At 37.6% G+C, this 23,788-nt stretch overlaps 1 protein-coding gene across 3 annotated transcripts in view; it reads left to right on the top strand.

Annotated features, from left to right (window-relative positions):
• The first annotated feature begins 1,452 nt into the window (after positions 1 to 1,452).
• LOC150095394 (carbohydrate sulfotransferase 11) overlaps positions 1,453 to 23,788 on the top strand; it is a 127,285-nt gene continuing 104,949 nt past the window's right edge. The window contains exon 1 of one of the 3 annotated variants that reach the window (XM_090410270.1): positions 1,453 to 1,668. Coding sequence is in view for 1 of the 3 variants with exons in the window: in XM_090410268.1 (XP_090266394.1) it covers positions 1,834 to 1,924 (91 nt within the window). In the remaining 2 variants the exon portion in view is untranslated. The other 2 variants (XM_090410268.1, XM_090410269.1) reach the window with 2 other exon arrangements.

Below are 23,788 nucleotides of genomic sequence, written 5' to 3'. Positions count from 1 at the left end.
GTCCCAACAGGATCTTGTTCTGTGGCACACTTGAAAAAAAAAAGTGAAAGAGTTCCTCGAAAATCACAGCATTCAATTGCTCCAGTGGCTCTGTAACTCTGTTGATATTAACCCAACAGAAAATTTGTTCGTCATAGTGAAAAAAAAAAAAAGAGACTTGGCAAATTAGATTATGATACAAAGGATAACTTAATATAATCTTTTATAACAGTATAGTTTCGAGATACAGAAATGAGAAAAATCTGTTTTGCGTTGGTAGAGTCCATGCCTAAGCGAATTAATGAACTTATTAAGAACAGAGGAGTATATATAAATTATGAGGTATAGTTGGAGTTTAAGTTTTGTACTTATTTTCTTGCACAGTTAGAGTTTTTCTTTAAAATGTGAGTGTTAGATTAATTTGTTGGCTACTGTATCTAATGACAACACCTGATATTTTGCTCATTGTATATGACTGCATCTATGCTTTCAAGTTTCACTAAGATTGCAGAATTCGGATTTCACATAACCTGACAACCTTGAATTCGAGGTGGCGACGCTATCTTACTATACGTACCATTGACATTAAACATTGCTAATTTTTAAAACCAGTACAGGAAGTGAGAGAACCAGGGGCCATCCCTGGAGATTGTGTAAGAGTGTGGTTAACAAGGGTGTTAGGACTAGATTTTTTACTTGGAGGGTTGTGAATGGGTGGAATGCTTTGCCAGAGGTGGTTGTGAATGCTTCAACTGTGAATGAATTTAAGGAGAGGTATGACAGGTATTGTGTAAATAATGGTTAGTGTGTCAATGTCGGGTCTCCCGCGATGGGTCTTTTGACTTCATGGAGACACCGTTAAAATAATAATAATAATAATAATAATAATAATAATACTTTTAACAGGTAGTTAGTATTTTTGTCTGTAGTTGAGTATGTTCCCTGGCCGATTTACTGTTTTCTAAAACTTGAAACCGGGATTTCCAGAAAAGAATTTTTCCTTTTCTTTCCTCGGAATAACGTTTTATTTTCTGACATTTCTTTCTTCTGTCATTTGTTGATGGTGGAGGTTTGCTGTTTTAAGGATACTTGTGACATAAGACTGAATGATATATGCACGTAAACACAAGAAAGATATTTAATTAACCAACTGTTTCGGTCTGGAAATAGCAGACCATCCTCAGTGGTATTACAAGAACAGTTTAAAATAATAATAATAATAATACAAGCTAGAATACTAACAGTAGATCGTTAAAAATAGAACACGCTGCGTGATGTTATATCACTATAAAACGAAATATTTTGAAGTAGAGACAGGATTGAAAAAAAAATTAATGAGTAATCTTGATTAGACTTTCCCAGATTTTTGATATAGATATACAGTCATTACGATTCAGGTTGGGACGATTTAACCCTTCCCCGCACACATACATGCATTTTAAAAAAAGCTACAGCAAAGTCGGCTCGTGTAATAGCTTTGTGAGAAAAGAAGGCGTTAGCGTATTTATTTATTATTTTGTTTGTTTTCTTTTTAAAATTGGTTTTACAAATAAAATTGAAAATGTGTTTTACAAAAGGACAGTTTTTATTTATATACTTATTTTTTTGAATAACTTCTTGTTCCAAAATTAGTTGTAACGTTGAGAATTAAACTTGCTTTACTCGCGAGCTGCTGCTAAATTATTAGTGGTTAGTATCATTTGTCAAAATATCCAAAATATTGAGGAAGTATCGTTAAGAAAGTCTTTCGGTTAGCAAAATGATTATCCAGTGTTGTGATAGCATATCATACCAAGAAAGTGATTTTGTATACACTGTTATTAATTAAATATACAAGACAAATGTTGGGTTATAATGAATATCGTTACAAGGTCGAGAATTTCATTGATTCTCCTTGCAGGAATTGTACTTCTCAGTTCTTATTTAGCATTAATGAATTTGGCAGGTAAGATTAAATCATGTAGGATATAAAATAAAATTTATATGTATAATAACTATACTCTTAATATAAATTTTCTGCGTTATGCGCAGAGAATTTATTATACTACACATGGTGTTTCATAAATGTATGAAGCGCCTATGGAGATGATTGGTAGTAGAAGTTCGGTGTAATGGTTGAGATAGTTGTATAGTAGGTGTTCTCCCGCGATGAGTCTTTGGACTCCTTGGAGGTGTCACTAATAATAATAATTCTCGTATCTGTAGCAGTAGAATTGAATTAGTACTGTCTCACAGAACGGAATACATAAACTCGGAATGGTGGAATAATCAGTAGCATTCGTTTTAACAGTTATACAAGTTACTCACTGAGCAAAAAAAAAATAAAAAATAAAATAAAATAAATAAAAATGCAAATTTGCATGAAACAGAACAATCAGGACTACTATCATAATTTTATGTGTAGATAAATTGTTACAACGGTAACAATTTATCTACACATACCTTTTAGGGCATACATTTATTATGATCATGATATGTTTTATCCAATATTGTCATAGGATTTCCAAAACATTAAAAAAAAATAAAAAAAAATCATGATCACGAAGTTTGGGCAGTTCTTCAGCAATGTTAACATGATGTTCAAAGTAGGTGATGCTTGACATTTCAAATGAATAAATCAGTTGTAAGCTAGATGTTTTATAGGTATTATTTCTGGGAAAATTCCCATTTTACTCCTCTAAGAAAATATTATTTTTATGGCTATTTGGCCTATTTTTGTTTAGGAGTGCTCCTTTTTATAATGTCATTGGCTTTTTACTCAAATTTTAGGGCATTACTGATGTTTTATATAATATTCTATACTTAGGTTCTGTACTTCTATACTATATATTCCTCCTATATATACTTCACATATCTGTCTATATAGTATAGAAGTACTAAACCTAAGTATAGAATATTATGTCTATATGAAACATCAGTAATGCCCTAAAATTTGAGTAAAATGCCAATGACATTATATAAAGGAGCACTCCTAAACAAAAATAGGCTAAACAGCCATAACAATAATAGATGTTATATGATTGTCATATCAAACTTGGAAATTTCATGGATGGTCTGGTGAATGGTTTGCAGCCTGCCATTATTGCTATTTAAGATTATATTTAATCAGATTGTGTCTTATGCTTTGTAGGAAGTGTTTTTTTGTAGTATATATGGAGGCAGCATGGTTTTTTCTCTCAGAAACTTGAGTTTTTCGTCCCACATACAGACAAATCAGCCTTGAAAATGCACACAATTTACAGGCAAAAAATACTTGTGGTGGTGGCAGGCAGCAGATGGCATTGGTATAGACGATGATGGTAGCAGCAGTTCGCTGTAGTTGCTTAAGTGGTGGAGACAGAGTTGTGGAGTAGGTAGCCTCTCTCGAGTCTTTGGATTTCTTGGAGGTGTCACACTTAGATTAAAAAAAAAAAATCTGAAAATGCCAGCACTCTCACAAAAGGTTGGTACTAAAAGTTTTGCTATTTTTATTTAAAAATTTTTTTTTTTTAAAGGATGGTTTTAAGGGTTGAATCTAGATAACGGACCATATGCAACTTGTAGAGAATGCAGAGAACTTGCATACTGTCAAATCATTACCTTGTAGAGTACTCCCTTATTAGTTATTCATTTGAATGAATAAGGTTAGGCTTCAGTTTGGAATTTTAGCTGACCTAATTATATTCTGTATTGATCTAACCCATGCGTAGATGTGATGGTGCAAGGTGATTCTCTTGCCAGTTGGGGCATCTGGTTAAACATGCTCCCAATGTCTATTTAAGGAGAATAGCTAAAAAGAATTTGTTAGTGGAACACCTTGCATATAACAAAATTGTTCACCTCATACTGGAACCTCATTCAAAGTTTGTTGTGCATGAGGTTCCAGTAAAAGGGTATATGTAGAACTACAAGGGGGGTGATTATGAAGAGCTCAGGAAACAGCTTGCAGGTGTAGCATGGAATGAGGATTAGCTGGAAAAGAGATCAATGCAGCTTGGGGGATTTTCAAAGACTATCTAGTTGATACAATGTCTAAGTGTATTCCAAGGGTGAGAAGGTTAAATAAGGTAGGTGTGAGATGGATGAATAAAGAGATTAAGCATGCGATACAGAGAAAGAGGGCATTGTGGAGGCAGCATAAGAGAAGTGGAAATAACCAATTCCACGAGGTCTACAAAGACCAGGCAAAGAGGGTGACTTGGTTGGTGAGGGTAGCTCAAGAGAGGTATGAACAGCAGTTAGCTAATGAAGCCAAAAAGATTCCTAAGGAGTTCTTTCGATATGTAGCCAGCAAAAGAAAGAATGATTATGGAAGGATGACATTGATAGGAGAAAATGGTATAAAGACAGCTGTTGCAGAATGTGTGGTGGAGATACTTAATGAGCAATTCATAAAGATCTTTCAATCTTGTGAATGTGACTTCATGGAGAGATTGAGAGCAGTAGATGATGGGGAGGAGAGATTGACTGTAAGTGAGCAAGAGGTGTATGGGGAGTTGAGTAAACTAGATGTTAATAAGGCTGTGGGACTTGATAATATATCGGCACGTATTCTGAAGGAATGTGCCAGGTACTTGACACCTGTCTTGACATTTTTTTTAATACGAGTCTTGCACTTGGTCAAGTCCCTAAGGTGGGCAAGATTGTGCCACTTCATAAAGGAGGATCGAACTCAAGCATCAAACCATAGGCTTATCTGTGTGTCAGTTGTTGTGGTTAAGTTGATGGAGAAGCTTCTGAGAACTAGAATCCAGAGTTGCATTGACAGCAATGGTATTATCTTTGATGGACAGCAAGGATTTGCTAAAGGGAGATCGTGTTTTAGTAATCTACTTACTTATTACAATAAAGTGACTGCTTCCTTGGACAGAGGAGAAGGATACACAGTAATATACTTGGATTTCGCAAAGACTTTTGATAGAGTACCTCATGATAAATTGATAGTCAAACTAGAGCAGATGGGGTTGGATATTAGATTAGTGCATTGGATTGGAGACTGGCTATCCGATAGGTATCAACAAGTTGTGTATGGGGGTGCAATATCCAGGAAAAGGAAAGTCACTAGTGGAGTGCCTCAGGGGTCTGTTTTAAGGCCATTACTGTTTAACTTGTATATTAATGATATTGGCAAAGATTTGGATGGAGATATTCAGTTGTTTGCAGATGATGCAAAGTTGGGACAAACCATAAAGAGTAGTGAAGATGGTGTGGCCTTACAAGAAGACTTGAATAAATTGAGTGATTGGGCATGGAAATGGGGATGCGAGTTCAATGTTGCAAAATATAAGGTTTTAAAATTTGGAAAACAAAGATGGGATGCAGAATTTATGCATGGTGAGAATATATTGTTGGAAGTAGAGGAAATAAGAGATCTGGGGGTGATAGTGGATAAGGATCTAAAATTTAGGGGACACATCGCCAAAATTGTGAAGACAACACAAAGGCTTCTGGGAATGATGCGGAGGACACTGATGTGTAGAAGTCGGGAGATTCTTGTTCCATTGTACAAGGCTTTGATTAGGCCACACATGGACTGTTGTGCCCAGATTTGGTCACCAGGTTTTAAGAAGGATGAAGAGATGTTGGAAAGGGTCCAAAGGTGACTGACTAAGGTAGTTTCTGACCTTTGGAATGTCGAGTATGAGGAAAGATCGAGAAGATGTAATTTGCAGAGTCTGGTGGACAGGAGGAAGCGGGGAGATATGATAGAGACCTACAAGTTGGTAAGGGGTTGTTATAGGATCAATGGTGAAGAAGTTCTACAGAGAATAGTGGGAGATCAGGGGAGAACCAGAGGTCATCCCTGGAAACTGCATAAAGAGGGTGTGAGTAGGTGAGTGAGAGGCAGGTTTTTTTCTTGCAGAGTTGTGAATGAGTGGAATGCCTTGCCTGAGAGTGTGGTGTCTGCAAGGAGTTTGAGTGTGTTTAAGACACGGTATGTGAGATGTGTGTGTGATAAAAGGACCTCTCAGATGAGTCTTTGACTCCATGAGGTCTTGGGGTAATAATAATAATAAAAGACAAAGATTGCACAGATTTAAGGGAGAAAAGAAGATGCACGTGTACAATTAATCTGTACATGTTGATAAAATTGGTGTTACTAGACTAGCCAAAAACAGATGCTAAATAATATGACTAAGATGTTATATTCAGGCAGTGGCAATCTGGTAAAATACTGAATAGCTATAGTATTCAGTACTAAGCACAAAGATGAACTTCTAGAATAGCAAGTAGTTTCAAGTAGAGCAATTGATTTGGGCAAATTTCAAAATGGGACAATGGGATTTATTTGTTTCTGTGATTCCACATAAGAATGAAAGGAGAACCAGAGGAAGGAATGTTTTTGAATCCTTTAGAGAGGACAGTTAACAAAGGAAAGCCTTATTCTTGTTAATAACATAAATTCAGAGTTGAAAATGAATCCCAGGCATAATAATGTTTTGGAAAATAATATGAAAAGAAAATTGCTAACAACAATGATAAGCTCTACTGGATTTGTCTTTAGAATGTGGACTCATTACCCGTGATTTGCTGTAACACAATATGTAAAATTTGCTCTAAATAAGAAAAGTCATATGAATTGTTATTGTTGATAGTCATGGATGAATCATTATGAAGATAAGCATTTACAGGAGATCAGAATTGATGACCATTTTGAGCAGAATAAAAATGAGTACCATCAAATCCTGAAACACATCCCAACTCAACATCACCAGAGTTCAAGATCGGTACTATCAACATAAGAAGCCTGAATGGCAAAGAAATGGAACTAGCAGAAGAATTGGATAAGTACCCACATTGACATAATAGACTGAAACAAAAAAGGCAAAAACTGGCGAGATCTTTCTAAGCAGTAAATACAATATGTTATATTCAGACAATAACAATCAAGGAAAAGGAGTAGCTATAGTATTCAACACTAAATACAAGGCTAATCTTCTTGAGTGGTAGGCAATATCAAGTAGAGTGAGAAGGACAAATATCATAATGGCTAACTGGACAATGACACTTTTTTGTGCTTATGGTCCTACAGAAAGTTCTACTAAGGTAGAAGTGGAGGAATTTTTTGAGGCTTTAGAGAAAGAGAGTGACAAAATGAAAAAGGTTTTCATTTTGTCAGTCTTTGACAAAATGAAATAACATAGTCAATGTCATTGACTATGTTATTGTTGATAGTGATGTGTTCCTATTGGTGCATGACACTAGAGTATATAGAGGATTTGAAATTGGAAGTGATTACCATTTAGTCTTGAGTAGGATAAAGTTGAATTTCATATTGATAAGAAGAGCATGTAAGAAAGTTTTAAAGTGAATAAAAGTTGAGTAGCTCTCAGATGTGAGCTATAAATTAAAATAAATAAACATTATTAAAGAAATCATGTTGGAGGTTTAATGGAATATTATCAGCACTGAGAAAGGATTAAAACAAATTTTAATGCTTCCAATATTTCATCTCAGTCACAGAGACATCTTCAGGGATTACAAACTACTATTTGTAACAACATACACAAATACGATACAACAGTGAGTGAAACTAAAGTTCTATCTCGGTAGTGCATCCTCTATGGGTGTTTGCAGGTAGCCTAGGATGTAAAGAGGGATCTCTGATAATTAATGTTTCCCAAATTTTGGGAAGTTTTATGCAACCATATTTGTTTAAATTAGGTTGATTCCTGAGTGCAGATGAAGATTCAAAGAACAGTCTTTATTTTTTGAATTTACTATGGTGGAGCATGGTGATTTTTTCTCCAGGAGATCCTGTGGGTTGTATCCAAAACATGGTCTACAAGGCCAGATTGACCATAATCATGATTCGTTATGGTCAATCTGGCCTTGCAGAATTTAATTTTAATTTAAAACTTTATGCATTTATGTATAAAACTTGAGTCTCAGCTCAGGAAAGAACCCATAGGAATAGAAAGAATACATGATTACTTCACTGTACAAGGTTGATGCAGAAACTGATATCTAATTATTCTCATCTTGTGGCAGTATTGTTGCAGTGGCTAAACAGTATTCTAACTTAGAGGTGTTCACTCATCATCCCACATTAAGAACCTAAAGGCATTCAGTTCTCAGTGTATGTGAAGCATGGACTAGGCCGTGCATGTCTATGGCTTCTGATCTATGATTTCAACCATATATTTGTTTTTAAGCAAAATTCTTGATTAATTTGCCAAGTAGATGATCATTTTAACCTAGCTTATCCTAACTTGCATACTACTTTATTTCTAATCACTGTAGTTCCCATCTAACTCTATTTGGGAACTTTATTTGCAACGTATCACCTGTAGAGTGTATATATTTAGTGGTGGATTGTACCATTATTAGAGAGTTAGAAAGTAAACCTCTATGATTGCATGTGTCGAGGCACAGTGGGAGCCTTTATTGGCACTCCCACCTCCTCCCAACTATAATAATGTTATCATTAATGGGCTTGTGATGGGAACACAGGTATGCCAGAGTGGGAGACCATCTCCACATTTCTAAGTGGAGCACTCGGCACCCTCCTTACTGGATTCTCTCTATAAATAGAGGCATGCCGAACCTACCCCTCAGACAGGAGGTTTACACAGTCTTATTGCGAACCTTCAGAACCTGAGCTGTATCCAATGTTAGGAAAAGCAAAATAAATCCAAGATTATCTGCTGTAGACTTAAATAGAGACTTGTCTAGAAAGAGCAGCCACCATACTGCGATCTATTGAGACTTATCCTCTGACTCCATTATTAGTTATTCACTTGAATGAACAATGATGAGCTTCAGTCTGGAATTTAGCTGACCTAATTATATTCTGTATTGGTCTAAACCAGTGATGGCGAACCTATGACATGCGTGTCAGCACTGGCACATGTGAGGGTTTCAGGTGACACATCTTAGATGTTGAAAAATATTGGTATTTTGATGAGAAAAACTGCGATAAATCGTGTAAGATCACTCAGTTAAGGCGAAGGTAGGTTTGTTCATTGAAAGAACTTTCTACCAGTAGTCAGCAACAGAAAAGTCATTAAATGTAATGTAAGCTTGTAATTTCAGTTTATTAAATTAATTGTATAATATGAATTCATAGATTTTATATCAATGTCCTATTAAATAAATAGCCTAATATGATATGTATAAGTCACCATCTATGATTATGTAGTTACATTTATAATGCATGTATGCAAGTGGCACATCAACAACGTCAATATTTAAAAAAAAAAAAAGTTTGACACACCTGAGTAAAAAGGTTCGCCATCACTGGTCTAAACCATACCTAGATGAGTTGGTACAAGGTGATCACATATCAGTATCTCTGGAGTGGTGAAGATTTTAGAGGAGTTGGTATGAACTTGCATATAGAAATGGGCTGATAGACAAGCTCTACTTTGCAAACAGCAGCATGAGTTTACTAAAAGAAAGTAATGTTTTAGCAGTTGGCTTATATTTTATAGTAATATTATGGCAGAAATGGATACACTTTTGATACTGTTAGACTTTGGTAAGGCATTTGATAGGTTACCACATGAAAATCTGTTGCATAAACTGGAGAATATGGGACTGGAATATAAATTGACTTGAATAAGAGGGTGCTGAGAGATAGGTATCAAGAAAATGGTATATGGTCGGTGCAAATTTATCAGATTTAATGTGACTAGTGGTGTTCGCTTGGGATCAATCTTTAGACCATTGTTCTTCATTCAATGCATTAATGATATTGGGAAGGACCTGACAGGAGATGTTAAATTTTTTTGCTGAGGATGGAAGGATTGGCAGTGAAATCAGGGATATGTTGATGTACAGCATTTATAGAATGATTTGAATAACCATATAACAGTGGCAAATGATAATCATGGTAGCGTATAAATTAATCCAAAAAAGCTGAGTTTTCTTCAAGTTTTTGGTTTTGAGGTTTTTTGTTTCAGTTCACAATAATTCTGGTTTTAGTTCTCTATTTTGGTTGAATGCTGTCTTCTTCTTCTGCAGCTTTTCCCACTTAAGTAGGATCGCTGTTTGTAGTGAGCCTCCTCCACAACCTCCTGTCTTGGGCTGTAGCCACATCCTAGTTCTTCATCCTCAAGTCCTCCTCCACCACCTCTCTCCATCTCTTCTTTGGCCACCCTCGCTTCTCATACATCTGCATGACCTTTCTTCCCACATACTCTTCCTCCCTCCTCATCACATGACCAGACCATCTCAACCTTGCCTCCTGTATCTTTGCTCCTAAGTTCGTAACTTTCACCGTTCCCCTTTCATAGTCATTTCTCAGACGATCCTTTCTGGTCACACCATACATCCACGTAAGCATTCTCATTTCCCCTACCTCCATCCTGCTGATGTTATTTTTCCTCAGGGCCACAGTTTCCATAGTGTGCATCATAGCTGGTCTTACTGCTGTCCTATAGATTATGCTTTTAGATTGATCGGCACCCTCTTATCGCATAGCACTCCAGCCACCTCTCTCTCTCTCTCTCCAGTTCCTCCATCCTGCTTGTATCCTGCATCCCACTTCCTTCTCAGCCTCACCATCCTCTTTCATTGTTGAACCTAAGTATCTAAAGTCACTGACCTTCCTGATGACATTTCCTTCCAGCTCCAGATCTGTCCCCTGGCTGCCATCCACTTTGCAACACATATACTCTGTCTTACTTCTGCTCAGTCTCATACCTCTCTCTTCCAGCACTTTCTTCCAACTTTCCAGTTTAGCTGCCACTTCTCTTGATTCTGCACAGAGCACAATGTCATCCACATACAACATTGTCCAAGGCATGTCTTCTCTCACCTGCTCCAGTACCACCTCCATCACAATATGAAACAGGAATGGATATAATGCTGACCCTTGATGCATGCCAACTGTCACTTGAAAACTTTCGGTCTCTCCCAGGCAGGTCCAAACTCTTGTCTTCACATTTCTGTACATCTCCTCCACCAACCTGACATATTTCTCTGGTACCTTCTTCTCCCTCAGACACCTCCAGACTTCTTGCCTTGGCACTCTATCGTATGCTTTCTCCAGATCAATAAATGCCAGATGTAGCTCCCATTGCTTCTCTCGAAACTTTTCCATCATCTGCCATAATCCAAAATAGCATTTGTTCTCGATCAACCAAGCATGAAGCCAAATTGCTCCTTTGCAATCTCTGCCTCCTTCCTCAGTCTTCTATCAAGAACCCTCTCTACGATTTTCATTGTGTGGGACATCAACTTTATTCCTCTGTAATTCTTACAGTCTTGTGCATCCCCTTTACTCTTGTAGATGGGGACAAGAGTACTTTCCCTCCATTCCTCGGGTATATTTTCCTGTTGACAAACTTTTATTAACAGTCCCACAGCAGGTCAATTCCTTCTTCCCCCAGTACCTTCCATGTCTCCACTGGTATCCTGTTAGGGCCCACCGATTTTCCATTCTTCATCCTCTTTATGGCCTCCTTCACTTCCACTCTACTAATTTTCTGCACCATCCCCTCATAAGGCTCCCCATCTTCTCCTTGCATTTTCTTCATTCAACAGCCCTTCAAAGTATATTCTCCGTCTGTTTCTTATATCTACATCCCTCCTTAATAACCCTTCCTCCAGAGTCTTTGATCTGCCTCACATGTACGATGTCCTTTGATGCCTTATTTCTACATTTTGCCAATTGATAAATCTTTCTCTGCCCTTCCTTTGTTTCTAATTAATCATAAAGGTCTTGATATGCCATGGCTTTTGCCTGTGCAACAACTCTCTTGGCTTCTCGCTTTTTCTCTCTGTCCTCTTCCACACTTCAAAGTATATTCTCCATCTGTTTCTTATATCCACATCCCTCCTTAATAACCCTTCCTCCAGAGTCTTTGATCTGCCTCACATGTACGATGTCCTTTGATGCCTTATTTCTACATTTTGCCAATCGATAAATCTTTCTCTGTCCTTCCTTTGTTTCTAATTAATCATAAAGATCTTGATATGCCATGGCTTTTGCCTGTGCAACAACTCTCTTGGCTTCTCGCTTTTTCTCTCTGTCCTCTTCCACACTTCAAAGTATATTCTCCATCTGTTTCTTATATCCACATCCCTCCTTAATAACCCTTCCTCTAGAGTCTTTGATCTGCCTCACATGTACGATGTCCCTTGATGCCTTATTTCTACATTTTGCCAATCGATAAATCTTTCTCTGTCCTTCCTTTGTTTCTAATTAATCATAAAGGTCTTGATATGCCATGGCTTTTGCCTGTGCAACAACTCTCTTGGCTTCTCGCTTTTTCTCTCTGTCCTCTTCCACTCTTCACTCGTCCCACTTCTGCTTTGCCTTCCTCTTAGCCATTAATCTTTCTGGATGTTTCGCCAAGCACCTCAATTGCACAGCTTAGAATTGCTTTTGAATTATGTCTCCACCAATCTTGTACACTTTCTAGTCCATCCGAAATCCTCTCTAACACCTTCTCCCTAAAACGGTTCCTCACACTCCCTTCTTTTAAGCGAAACCACTTAATTGTCTTCCTCCCATTGCATCCAAAGGTTCTTATCTTTGACTTTATTTTGAAGTCTGCACACAGCAGCCAGTGTTGTTGCACCACTTGATCTGTTGGGATTACCTTGCAATTTGTTACTGCCTTAAGATGTTTTCTTCTAGTCAAAATGTAGTCAATCTATGAACTGTTGTTGCCACTTCTGAATGTTATCAAATGCTCTTACCTCTTACAGAAAAAGGAGTTTACAATTGGCAGATCAAATGCTACTGCAAAGTCCAAAATCCTCTCTCCTTCCTGGTTCGTCATTTCCACTCCATTGCCACCATGCACCCTTTCACAGTCCTTATTCTGTCTCTCTATGTGTCCATTCAAGTCTCCTCCGACAATCACTATCTCATTTTCTTCCAGTTCCCTCATTTCTTCATCTAGAACGTTCCAGAATTCATCCTTCCCTTCTGCTGTACAGCCAACTTGTGGAGCATATACACATAAGACGACCAGTTGCTCTTCTCCAAGACCCAGTTTCATTCGCATGATCCTGTCGTTCCTCCTACACACTTTCAGTACTTCACCTTTCATTCTGCCACACACCACAATTCCGTCACCGTTTCTTCTCTCTTTATTCACTCCAGAGTAGAACAATTTATACCTGTCTCCTAGTTCCTTCGCCTTTTCCCCCCTTCCACCTTGTCTCCTGCATGCATAAAATGTCCAACTTCCTCTTCCTCATCATGTCTGCCACCTCTCTTCCCCTTCCAGTCATGCTTCCAACATTCAGTGTTCCCATTCACAAGATTCTCTCCACTTGCTGGGCTCGCTTCTTTAATTGCACCCACCCCTTGATGCGGTAGCCTTTGTCCACTTTTCTCAGCTGTAGGGCGATGTGGCTGCGCATTGTTTAAGGGGTACGCCCGAGGCCTCATATCATTTTCTTTTCGACTCATTTGATCATAGCTAGAGCTGGCAGTGAAGATTTACGACCAGATGCCATTCCTGACATCAACCCTCACCATTTATCCGGACTTGGGACCGACACCTATTGGGGCTAACTTTCCCCCCTTCGGTGGCTGCATAAAGCAAAATGACATAGCAAGATAGGAAAGATTCACTCCTAGCCCTCGAATACTCTAATAGCATTGGGGGTAAGGAGCAAAAAGCATGAGGAATGTGTTTTAGCTGTCTCTATGATGATTATTAATAGTGTAAGCAAGTTAACATTCATAGTGTTTTATTCATTTTGTGTAGCTGTAAAATGGATACATCTCCAAGAAACCATACAAGAATATGTACTCTTTCTCAGCACACATCCATTATTCAGAGACAAATTACCAATGAGTATTGTGGGTGGGTATTGTGGGTATTGTTAATGTGATTTTAAAGAGGTTTAGGAAGACAGGTACCTTTTTTTTTTTTCCCTGACAATAGGAAAATGTGGGCCAAAAAGGAAAACTGCACTTACTCAAGATGGTGCATTAGTTAGGAAAAGCAAAAAATGAATCCATGATTGTCTGCTGTAGACTTAAATAGAGACTTGGCAACTAGTGGGATTAATGTTTCTGACATGGCAGTCTGTCGAAGATTGTTGGAAGCAAGGACTGCCTGCAGACCAAAAAAGAAACAAGTGTCGATGAAGGCTGTGCAGAAAAGAGGCTCCAGGGCAGAAGTGTACAAAGTTTGGACTGTTGAGAAGTGGAAGAAAGTCATATTCTCAGATGAGAGCCATTTCTTTGTCCATATGTTCACAAATCAGTGGCGAGAAGAATTCTCTTGCCCACCTTCTACAAGCTCCTAAACACTCAGCTAAAAAGATGTTCTGGGGTTGTTTTACATAATAGTAAAACAACCCCAGAATTTCATGATAGTCCAGGATCAGTTGTGCCTATTGACCGTGATGAAAAGTGGCCAGTATATAAAAATATTGGAAAAAAGAGTAGTCCTACAGATTCAGAAAGACAAGAATCGCATCTTCCAACAGGATCTTGCTCTATGCCATACTTCAACAAAAAAAAAAAAAAAACATTGAACGAATTCCTCTAAAATCACAGCATCCAATTGCTTCAGTCGCTATGTAACTCTCCTGACATTAACCCAATAGAAAATTTGTTGGTCATAGTGAAAAAGAGAATTGGAAAATTAGATTATGATACAAAGGATAACTTAATATAATCTATTATAAAAGTATGGTTTCAAGATGCAGAAATGAGAAAAATGTGTTCTATGTTGGTCGAGTCCATGCCTAAGCAAATTAATGAACTTATTAGGTACAGGAGAGCACATATAAATTATTAGGTGAAGTTCGAGTTTAATTTTTGTACTTATTTTCTTGCAAAGTTAAACATTTTCTTTAGAATGTGAGGATTTGGATTAATTTCTTCGCTACTGTAGTTAATTCAGTGTTAGTAAGTGTAAAGTGTAATGCCCTTTGGAATGGTGAGATTTCCAATGCTATATTATTATTATTATACAGGTATCTCTCTCTTTATGGAGTCAGAAGTCTCATTGTGGGAAATCTATTATTCACACTCTATCCATTACACAATAATTATCATACCTCTCCTTAAACTCTTTCACTGATGAAGCACTCACAACCTCCTCTGGCAACTCATTCCACCAGTTCATTACCCTCCAATCAACGTCTAGTCCTTACGCCCTTGCTTATCTCTTGCATAGTTTCCATAGGTGATCCCTTGTTCTCTCCCTTCCTGCTATGGCTGAGAAAAGTTTTCAGTGTCAATCCTATAAAACCTCTTTAATAATTTATATACTTCTATCATGTGTCCCTTTTAGCTTATCAGCTAGTTTTTGATGGCTTCAGACCATCAATCTCTTCTCATAGGGAGCATTCCATAGACCTGTTACACTCTTTGTGACTCACTTTTAGATCCACTCCACCACTTCCTCATCCCAATGGAATCTGGGTGTCTAGATCTGTGTGCAGTAGTCCAGAGGTGGCCTTAATAAAGTCTTATAAAGAGGAACAATAACTTCTCTATCCCTGCTCGTTAGTGTGTACTTCAATGACCATATAATTTTATGTGTTGTTTTCAGCTACCTTTATAACATGTCCTCTAATATTCAACTCCCTGGCCTCATCAGTTTCCTATAGTTCAATTCCATCAGTATAGTACTCACCTTGTGATCTCTTCCTCCAAATATGCATCACTTTACACTTGGCCACATTACTGGCAGCCATTTACTTTTGCCCATACTGCTACTCTATTTAAGTCTTTCTGCAAAATATCTGCATCAACTTCATTTACCATTGCTCTTCCAGTTTAGCATCATCAGCAAACAACTGAATATTTCCTGTTAGATCAATTCCTATATTTTCCTATATTTCCTATATATATATCATTGGTGTACAAATTAAACAACAGATATTGCTGGGATTATGTTATGAGAAATTGATGAGGTTAGCAATCTTGAAGTTATGGTAGATGGGAAACTGAAGCTCAATGGTCACATTGCAGAAATTGCAAATACATCTTGGAGGATAATTGCATTGGTGAAATGAACATCGACATGTAAAGATAATGAAACAATTTTGCCTCTTTAGAAAGCCTTAATACTGAACCTGGACTACTGTGTGCAGATTTGATCTGGGTTTGGAGGGGATAAAGAAGCTGTGGAAAGGGTGCAAAGAAGAGTATGAAGATTATGTGCTGTGACATCTTTCTTCTTCGTTGTGTTTTCTTTTTTGCCTAGTGCAGTTTTCCAATTTATTTTTGGTATTCAGTCACGAGACAGTCTAGGCCTTATCTCTGTGGGTAATACTGTACAAGAGTTAAAACAATAAGGGAGGTTATCGACGAGGTTGGTAATTCCCTAATTCTTTCTGCTGATTGATTCCATTTTCCAACACAAAGAAAATTTATATTTTACTGCTCCACTCTGTGTCCATGGTTGTAAGAATAATGTTAAGGAATCAATCATCAGCAAGTACAATGCTACAGTAATCTAAATAAGACAGAACTTTCCTTAATCAAAATTACCTTTAAGTTATATAGCAATTGTGGTTCTCTAATCTTTCCTTACTTTCACATTAAATAGAGTTCCTGCTTAGATCCGAACTGTTAAAATAAGCAGTGCAGTGAAATGAACTCAGGCAAGCACATGATTAAGTGATACCATGTAATTATGCAGACGTGGCCAAAATCTGTTCTTATTCTAGTCTCCCGCCTAGGTTCGTAGTACTTTTTTATAAGCGGCATTGGATTCCAGAAATCACAGATAGTTTTAGTTGGGTATAAAAGCAAGGTTTATTAGATATCATAAATGCGTACATACAATACAATAAGCTTGATTCCCACCTTAAGGCAGTTCCTGACAGTCAGAATAGAATTAGAACAATACAATAATATAAGTATACTCAAACTGATTAAACTGTAAATCTCTGAAACAAGATTTCTTATATTCTCCCTTAAATACCTTAATCATGCATGATTATCACAATAACTCTCTATTTTTTTTTTTTTTTTTTGTAGTTCAATTAAACCACACAAAATAGCATTTATATCTTTTACAATCTCTTCGTTGATAGCAATTCCTTACTTTAAACATATTATTAACCTCTTAGAACATATTATGTAACTCTATCACAATAGGAAACAGTAAGATTTTTAGGTAACCCTCTCTAGATACTGCAGTTCAGTCCTAATTATTATCATTAATGTTCCTTCCTCTGGTTTAACAACGTGGCACAAATCATTCATTCACAATCAACAAAATACAAACAAAGTCTACTTATCTATCCTTGGTTCTGCATCATGTCAAAGGTCTACCGGAATCTGCCTCTCCTTAGACGAAATGTCCATGTGCTCCAATCTGGCTTTCTATGGACGGCCGAGCTTATTCCTTCCGCGGAGATACTACGTCCAGTTCTGCCACTGCCTCTATCGAAACCCTCCGGAATGGAAGCACCGCCACCCTTCACCTGCTCACGACACCGCGAGATGAACACCAGGAGATCCAGGAACAAAAAGCCTCTTTTCAGGTGTGCTAGACCCTTATATTTTCACCATTCTTTCTCGGCGATTCTCGCATTCCGCGATGTCCACCCAACGCACTCATGTCAGCTCACGTCACGGCGTCCAGCTTTCTCCGCTATATCCCACGTGTGCTGACGGCACGCGATTGCTTGGGGCGAACAGCTCCTTCGCGTTGCTGCTCCGTGACTTAGGACTTCACCCCCATCTCGAACTTGTGCTAACGTTCTTATTATTATTTACATTCTTATTAATATTTACAATGCATTATTAAAAATAATGCATTGTAAATATATCAAATATTTCATACTCTGAGAAAACAATTAAGTATGCATTTTGTACCACTCACAATTATTTAAATAATAATGGAGGTGTAGACTTCCATAATAATGGAAGCAAAGTTTAATAGAGCATCGTGTACTAAGAGATATAGAACACAATGCTCTATTAAACTTTGCTTCCATTATTATGGAAGTCTACACCTCCATTATTATTTAACTAATTGTGAGTGGTACAAAATGCATACTTATTTGTTTTCTCATAGTATGAAATATTTGATATATTTACAATGCATCATTTTTATACTCAGACAAGCATGGTATAATGTTCCTTATTGTGTGTTCGCTCTGTTATACAATGATAAGATGAAATAGTTTATGTTCCAACTTATCAGGGTATAACAGTGTGGTGTTAACTTGTATGTAGTGTGTTATAGTTTAGTAATGCTTGAAGTTTTATAAGTTAAACATTTGGAGAAATTGTAGATCTGATTGTTAGAGATTAGTGAATTGATTAATAATTAATATTGTCTCATGGTAGAATTCAACTAGGAATACTGAAGTTTTGTATAGTTAAGTCTGTTAACTTAGAAGAAAGATTTACTTTAGTTATATAACAAGTCTTGTAAATTTGTATTGTGATAATTTGATGAATAAATCCTTTTTCTTTTACCTAACAAATTGCCTGATGAATGAATCCAATGCACCACTCGTCAAGTAGAACCTGAGCGGAACTAGCTAATTGAGGAAGACCGCGACTGCAATAAGAATTAAAAATAAGGGATTTAGTTAACTTGGTAACTGTTATTATATAGATTGTATAACCGTGTGTCACTCTGAGCGTTCACTCCTTGATTAAGAAGCTTTTTCTAATCTAAGGGTTCTGGATGGCGCAGCATTAACAAAGAAATTTTCCAGGACCCAACAAGGAGGCAGCTCCAGACTTTTAAAATAAGGAATTGGCTCAATCCAGCGGCAGTTTCTTTGTTTATCGAATTCGCACATGTGAGCAATCTAAGTGACGGCCACAGAATTGATAGGTAGTTTGAGTATCGATAGGGCATATAAAGGGGAATCAGAAAGTAATGTCCCCTACCTGAATAAAGGAACAGGAACCAACATTTATAACAATGGCACAGCTGGTAGGATTTGATTTTTTCAATTAATCCAAAAGATTGATAAATCAATGTGAGTAGGTTTTGGATTCAAATCAGGCAGTTAAGATATACAGAGAAGTTTAATAGTAAATTTAGTGTTTAAGAGGAATTAAATATATTGTAAACTTAGATAGTATGGCTCAGCTAACATGTTCTGGGTGATTGATTGATGGTTTAGTATTTTTCAGCTACGTCGAAGAATTAAGAAAGGCTGGCAGGTGAATGGATTTTCAGCTCCTCATACTACTGCGCAGTAAGCTTGTAGGGAGGCGAAGAATTTTCTCTATTCATCGCCTATCCTAAAGGAAACTCTGGATTATTCCAAATTCAAAGAAGTCCTTATTTCCCAGTTCTCAAAGCTAAGAAGTTTAGGACCAAACTTGTAGAAGGTGCAGAGAAGTACACAGAAGGACCGAGAAAATGTAACGGAATTCTACAACAGATTGCTGACCCTTGCGAGCACCCTAAATGTCTCGATTGAAGACAAGCCCCCATCTGGATTGGGCAGTCTTCCATCAATTCAGACTGGGGTGAAACAAGAGTTGAGGGAGACAGCTTTCAAGAAGAAAATAACAAACTTAGAAGAATGCTACAATGCCATAAAAGATGAGCCGCATATGCTCGGAGACATTCGTCCCGCATCTGCTACCAGCTTTGTTAATTTTATTAAGGAAGAGAATGACTCCATAAATCACCCTAAAGATGAGAAGAAAGAAAAACCCAAGAACCTGAAAAGAAATGAAGGTGACAGAGTTGAGTCAGTCAACGCCAATTGATTAACAGAGGACATCACCAACATGAGTGAGGTTCGATCCATAATTAAGCAGGAAGTTGAGCGACTACAACAACCTGTCATGGAATGCCCTGATGCGGTACTAAGCCAACTGGCAGCGGTATCCACGAGAAACAATTAACTATATTGTCCTCAGACCGAAGGAACTGCTGAGATGATACGTATGGAGGTTGAAAGGTTGTAACAACCTTTGCTTGATCAGTTCGAGACTGTGGTGCAGAAACTAAGAATGGTAACAACTCAAGATGCTGCAGTGTCTCCTCTAGCATCTAAGAGAGTCAATGAACGAAGTGATCGAAAAGAACCACCTAGGTGCTTCAATTGCAATAAGATTGGGCATCTTTCCCACAATTGTTATAGCAGCAGGAAACGTTCCAACAAGAGATAATGAGGAGCCAAAGTCCCATGTATATGCCAACCAAACCTGGAAGAAGGGTCGGCAATATCAAGGGCAGTCTTCTGGAATGATTGTAGAGGGAAGGATTTGTGGAAAATACTGTAATGCTTTGTTACACACAGATTCCCAGACCTCCATTATTTCAGGAGATTATTTCAAGATGTTGGAACCCTATGTAAGAAGAGGAGTCTCTCACCTTAGAAGATCAGTAAGACTGTCAGGAATAGCAACTTCCTCATTTCATGCAATCAAGTCTGTAAATTTGAAAGTGTATTTGCCAGAATTCAATTTGTGTGTTTGGCATGAGTTCTTAGTCCTTCCCAGGAATTCTCTCCCACACATAAAATTGATATTTGGAAATGATTTCCTTGTAAGTCATAAATTCTCATGTGATTACGCACGGAACGAGATATCCCTTCTTGGAAGAAAAAGGATAACTAAAGAGAATCAAAGACCACCTCACTTGAATAGATATAAGAGCTCACTCGACATCGAATCAAGGTGTGGAGACTATGTAGAACAGACTCAGAGAATTGGCGACATCATAACATGCAATCAATCTAGTTCAGAAGAAGCCTCCTCATCGAGAGAGAGAAATCATTCTGAAGCTAATTGCACATTAGAGGTCGAATTACCCATTGTAAACGACAACACAAACGAGTCTGAATGAAGTTCAGCCGAAGGTGATTGGGATTAATTATATTCGTATCTCTAAAAGACCTAGAAGAGCCGATGGAAAACTAAGGCATGATATGCTCACATCATGTAAGGCACAAAGCAGCCACGATGAAGTAAAATTCATCTCTAGCCAAAGAAGCATACAGATAATGTAAGAGGTAGAATAGAAAGGGGATAGTCAGAGAATGTATTCCAATCTAGAGATAAATTGAAGATCAGACATATAAATAAGTCCCCTCCATAAATTGTGAGGATTAACAAAAAAAAAAAAATAAATAAAAAATTTGAAAAAAAAAATTTTAAATGAAAGAGGAAACCTTTGTTAAATCTTGAATGAAGAGATTTCGTTGTGAAATATCTCATTCAGGATTTTACAAGCATCAAAACATTGAGAGAAATACTTGTATATAAGTAGGGATGTTAATTGCTTGAAAAAGTTTAAACAAATGCTTTTATATTGGACTATTCTATGTAAGAAAATATTACCTGTTCCTGTAAATTTAACAATGGAAGAACATTTGATGAGAATTATGTTAGTACGTGAAAGTGAGTTCAAAGTTCGCAAACGAGACACTTGGATTAGTAACATGCCCCACGGCAGTCACGTACGCACAGAGTAAGTTGTGCGCTGGAGTTTCCCGGGATACGCGAGGAGATAGACCGGAACCGTGTGCAAAGGAGTAGTGCCGAGCGGAAAGGTATGATGCTGTAGGAGCACCGCTCAAGGTACGATATAAAAAGCTTGACTCCACTAGCTTGCTGTCTCTCATAGGTTTTTTTCTTCTCTCTCAACTTTGGCGCAGGTCACTTGAGGGGCCAAGCTCGAGTAATTCCCTGAGATGAATACATGAGAGTGGTCAACAGAACGATGTCTAGACGCAGTTACATGGCCGAGTAGCAAGCCAAGTGCGGGCATTTCGTCAGAGAAGCGGGAGAATCAAGGCAAGCTGATCGTCATTCTAGACGACGTGGACCAACTTAAGCAGAGCTGTTCTCGTCTACGTCAGAGAGGATAATTCATGATTGTGAGTTCCAGACTGGCCCATTGAAAAAACAACTGTGAAGAAGAAGGAATGATCTGTGGAAAAATTGTAAGGATCGAGAGATAGACCCAACAAAGTCCGATGGTCCCGGTAACATACGACTCTTTTAGTTTTCTTTGTGTGGAATAATGTGCAAAATATATTCATTAGTGGGACCTATATAAGATTTTAAACAGGACCTTAGAGCTTAGCCTGATACCAGAATATTTTATCTCTGAGAGTGGTGTTAATTTGTATGTAGTGTGTTATAGTTTAGTAATGCTTGAAGTTTTATAAGTTAAACGTTGGGAGAAATTGTAGATCTGATTGTTAGAGATTAGTGAAATGATTAATAATTAATATTGTATCGTGGTAGAATTCAACTAGGAATACTGAAGTTTTGTATAGTTAAGTCTGTTAACTTAGAAAGATTTACTTTGGTTATATGACAAGTCTTGTAAATTTGTATTGTGATAATTTGATGAATGAGCCCTTTTTCTTTTACCTAACAAATTGCCTGATGAATGAATCCAATGCACCACTCATCAAGTAGAACCTGAGCGGAACTAGCTAATTGGGGAAGACCGCGACTGCAATAAGAATTAAAAATAAGGAATTTAGTTAACTTGGTAACTGTTATTATATAAATTGTATAACCGTGTGTCACTCTGAGCGTTCACTCCTTGATTAAGAAGCTTTTTCTAATCTAAGGGTTCTGGATGGCGCAGCATTAACAAAGAAATTTTCCAGGACCCAACAAGGAGGCAGCTCCAGACTTTTAAAATAAGGAATTGGCTCAATCCAGCGGCAGTTTCTTTGTTTATCGAATTCGCACACGTGAGCAATCTAAGTGACGGCCACAGAATTGATAGGTAGTTTGAGTATCGATAGGGCATATAAAGGGGAATCAGAAAGTAATGTCCCTTACCTGAATGAAGACATCTTAGTTTATAATAAATAAAAGGAACAGTAACCAACATTTATAACAATACTGAAAGTTTGAGAAATGTTGCATTAGAAGAAAGTCATGGATGTTTAGTTGCATAACTGCTGAAGTAAATGAGATATGAAATCAGCAAGAAAAAAAAAGACATAGGTACAAATGTGGTTTTCTATGTTCCTACCTACAGAAATATAGTGGAAAACATTATTTTCTCATTGGCAAACCTGATGAATAAGTAAAATATGTATGGTCTTAAGTAGTTTTAATTTAAGAATCAGAAAGTTGGGTCCTTCAATTAGAAATAAAATACTCAGTTAGTGTAGCTGTTGTCTGCTTTATATCTGTCTGATCAGAAATATACATATATACCTACTCATCCCAGCTCTCACTCTAATATGATAGGCATTAATATGGAGTTGATTCACCCTTTGCTGCTATAACAACCTTCAATTTTCTGGGATGGCTCTCCACTAAATTTTGGTATGTAGCTGTGGTAATTTCCCCCAATTCTTCCAGAAGAGCATTAGTGAGGTTAGTCACTGATGTTGGGTGATTTGGTCTGGCTCACAATTGGTATTCCAGTGCATCCTATAGGTGTTTGATGTGGTTGAGATCAGAGCTCTCTGCAGGCCAGTCAAGTTCAATCCCTTCTTATTAAACTATTACTGTACAGATCTTGCTCTGTGTACTAGAGCATTGTCACCTTGATACAGGAGAGGGCCTTCACAGAATTGTCTAGAATGTTATTATAGACTACAGTATTAAGATTCCCTATCACTAGGACTAGGGAGCAGGGATTAGCTTGAACCATGAAAAACAGCCCCAGACCATGATTCCTTCCTTTCTCCACTACACTTCACAGTGGTACGGTGGGTTTGGTACAACACATTTGGGCAACTAGATTTCTCCTAGTATCTATCCCTTCAAACCCATACTGATTAGTTGGGCTGCCAAATGGTGAAGTGTGATTCATTACTCTACAGAACATGTTTGCACAGCTCCAGAGTCTAGTGGTGGCAAGCTTGACGTCATTTCACCTGAATGTTGCCCTTACTGGTGTGTTTATTGTATGTTGACTCTTGTGTTGCTGCATAGCCTTGAAAACCTATGTTCTTCAACTCCCAACAAACAGTTATGGTACTAGTGTTG

The sequence above is a fragment of the Typopeltis vanoorti genome, chromosome 20 (assembly GCF_054136105.1).
Source record: "Typopeltis vanoorti isolate ZY-2024b chromosome 20, IOZ_Tvanoo_1.0, whole genome shotgun sequence".
Lineage (NCBI taxonomy): Eukaryota > Metazoa > Arthropoda > Arachnida > Uropygi > Thelyphonidae > Typopeltis > Typopeltis vanoorti.
Note: the sequence above shows the minus strand (reverse complement) of the source record. Positions and strands in the feature narration are given on the sequence as shown.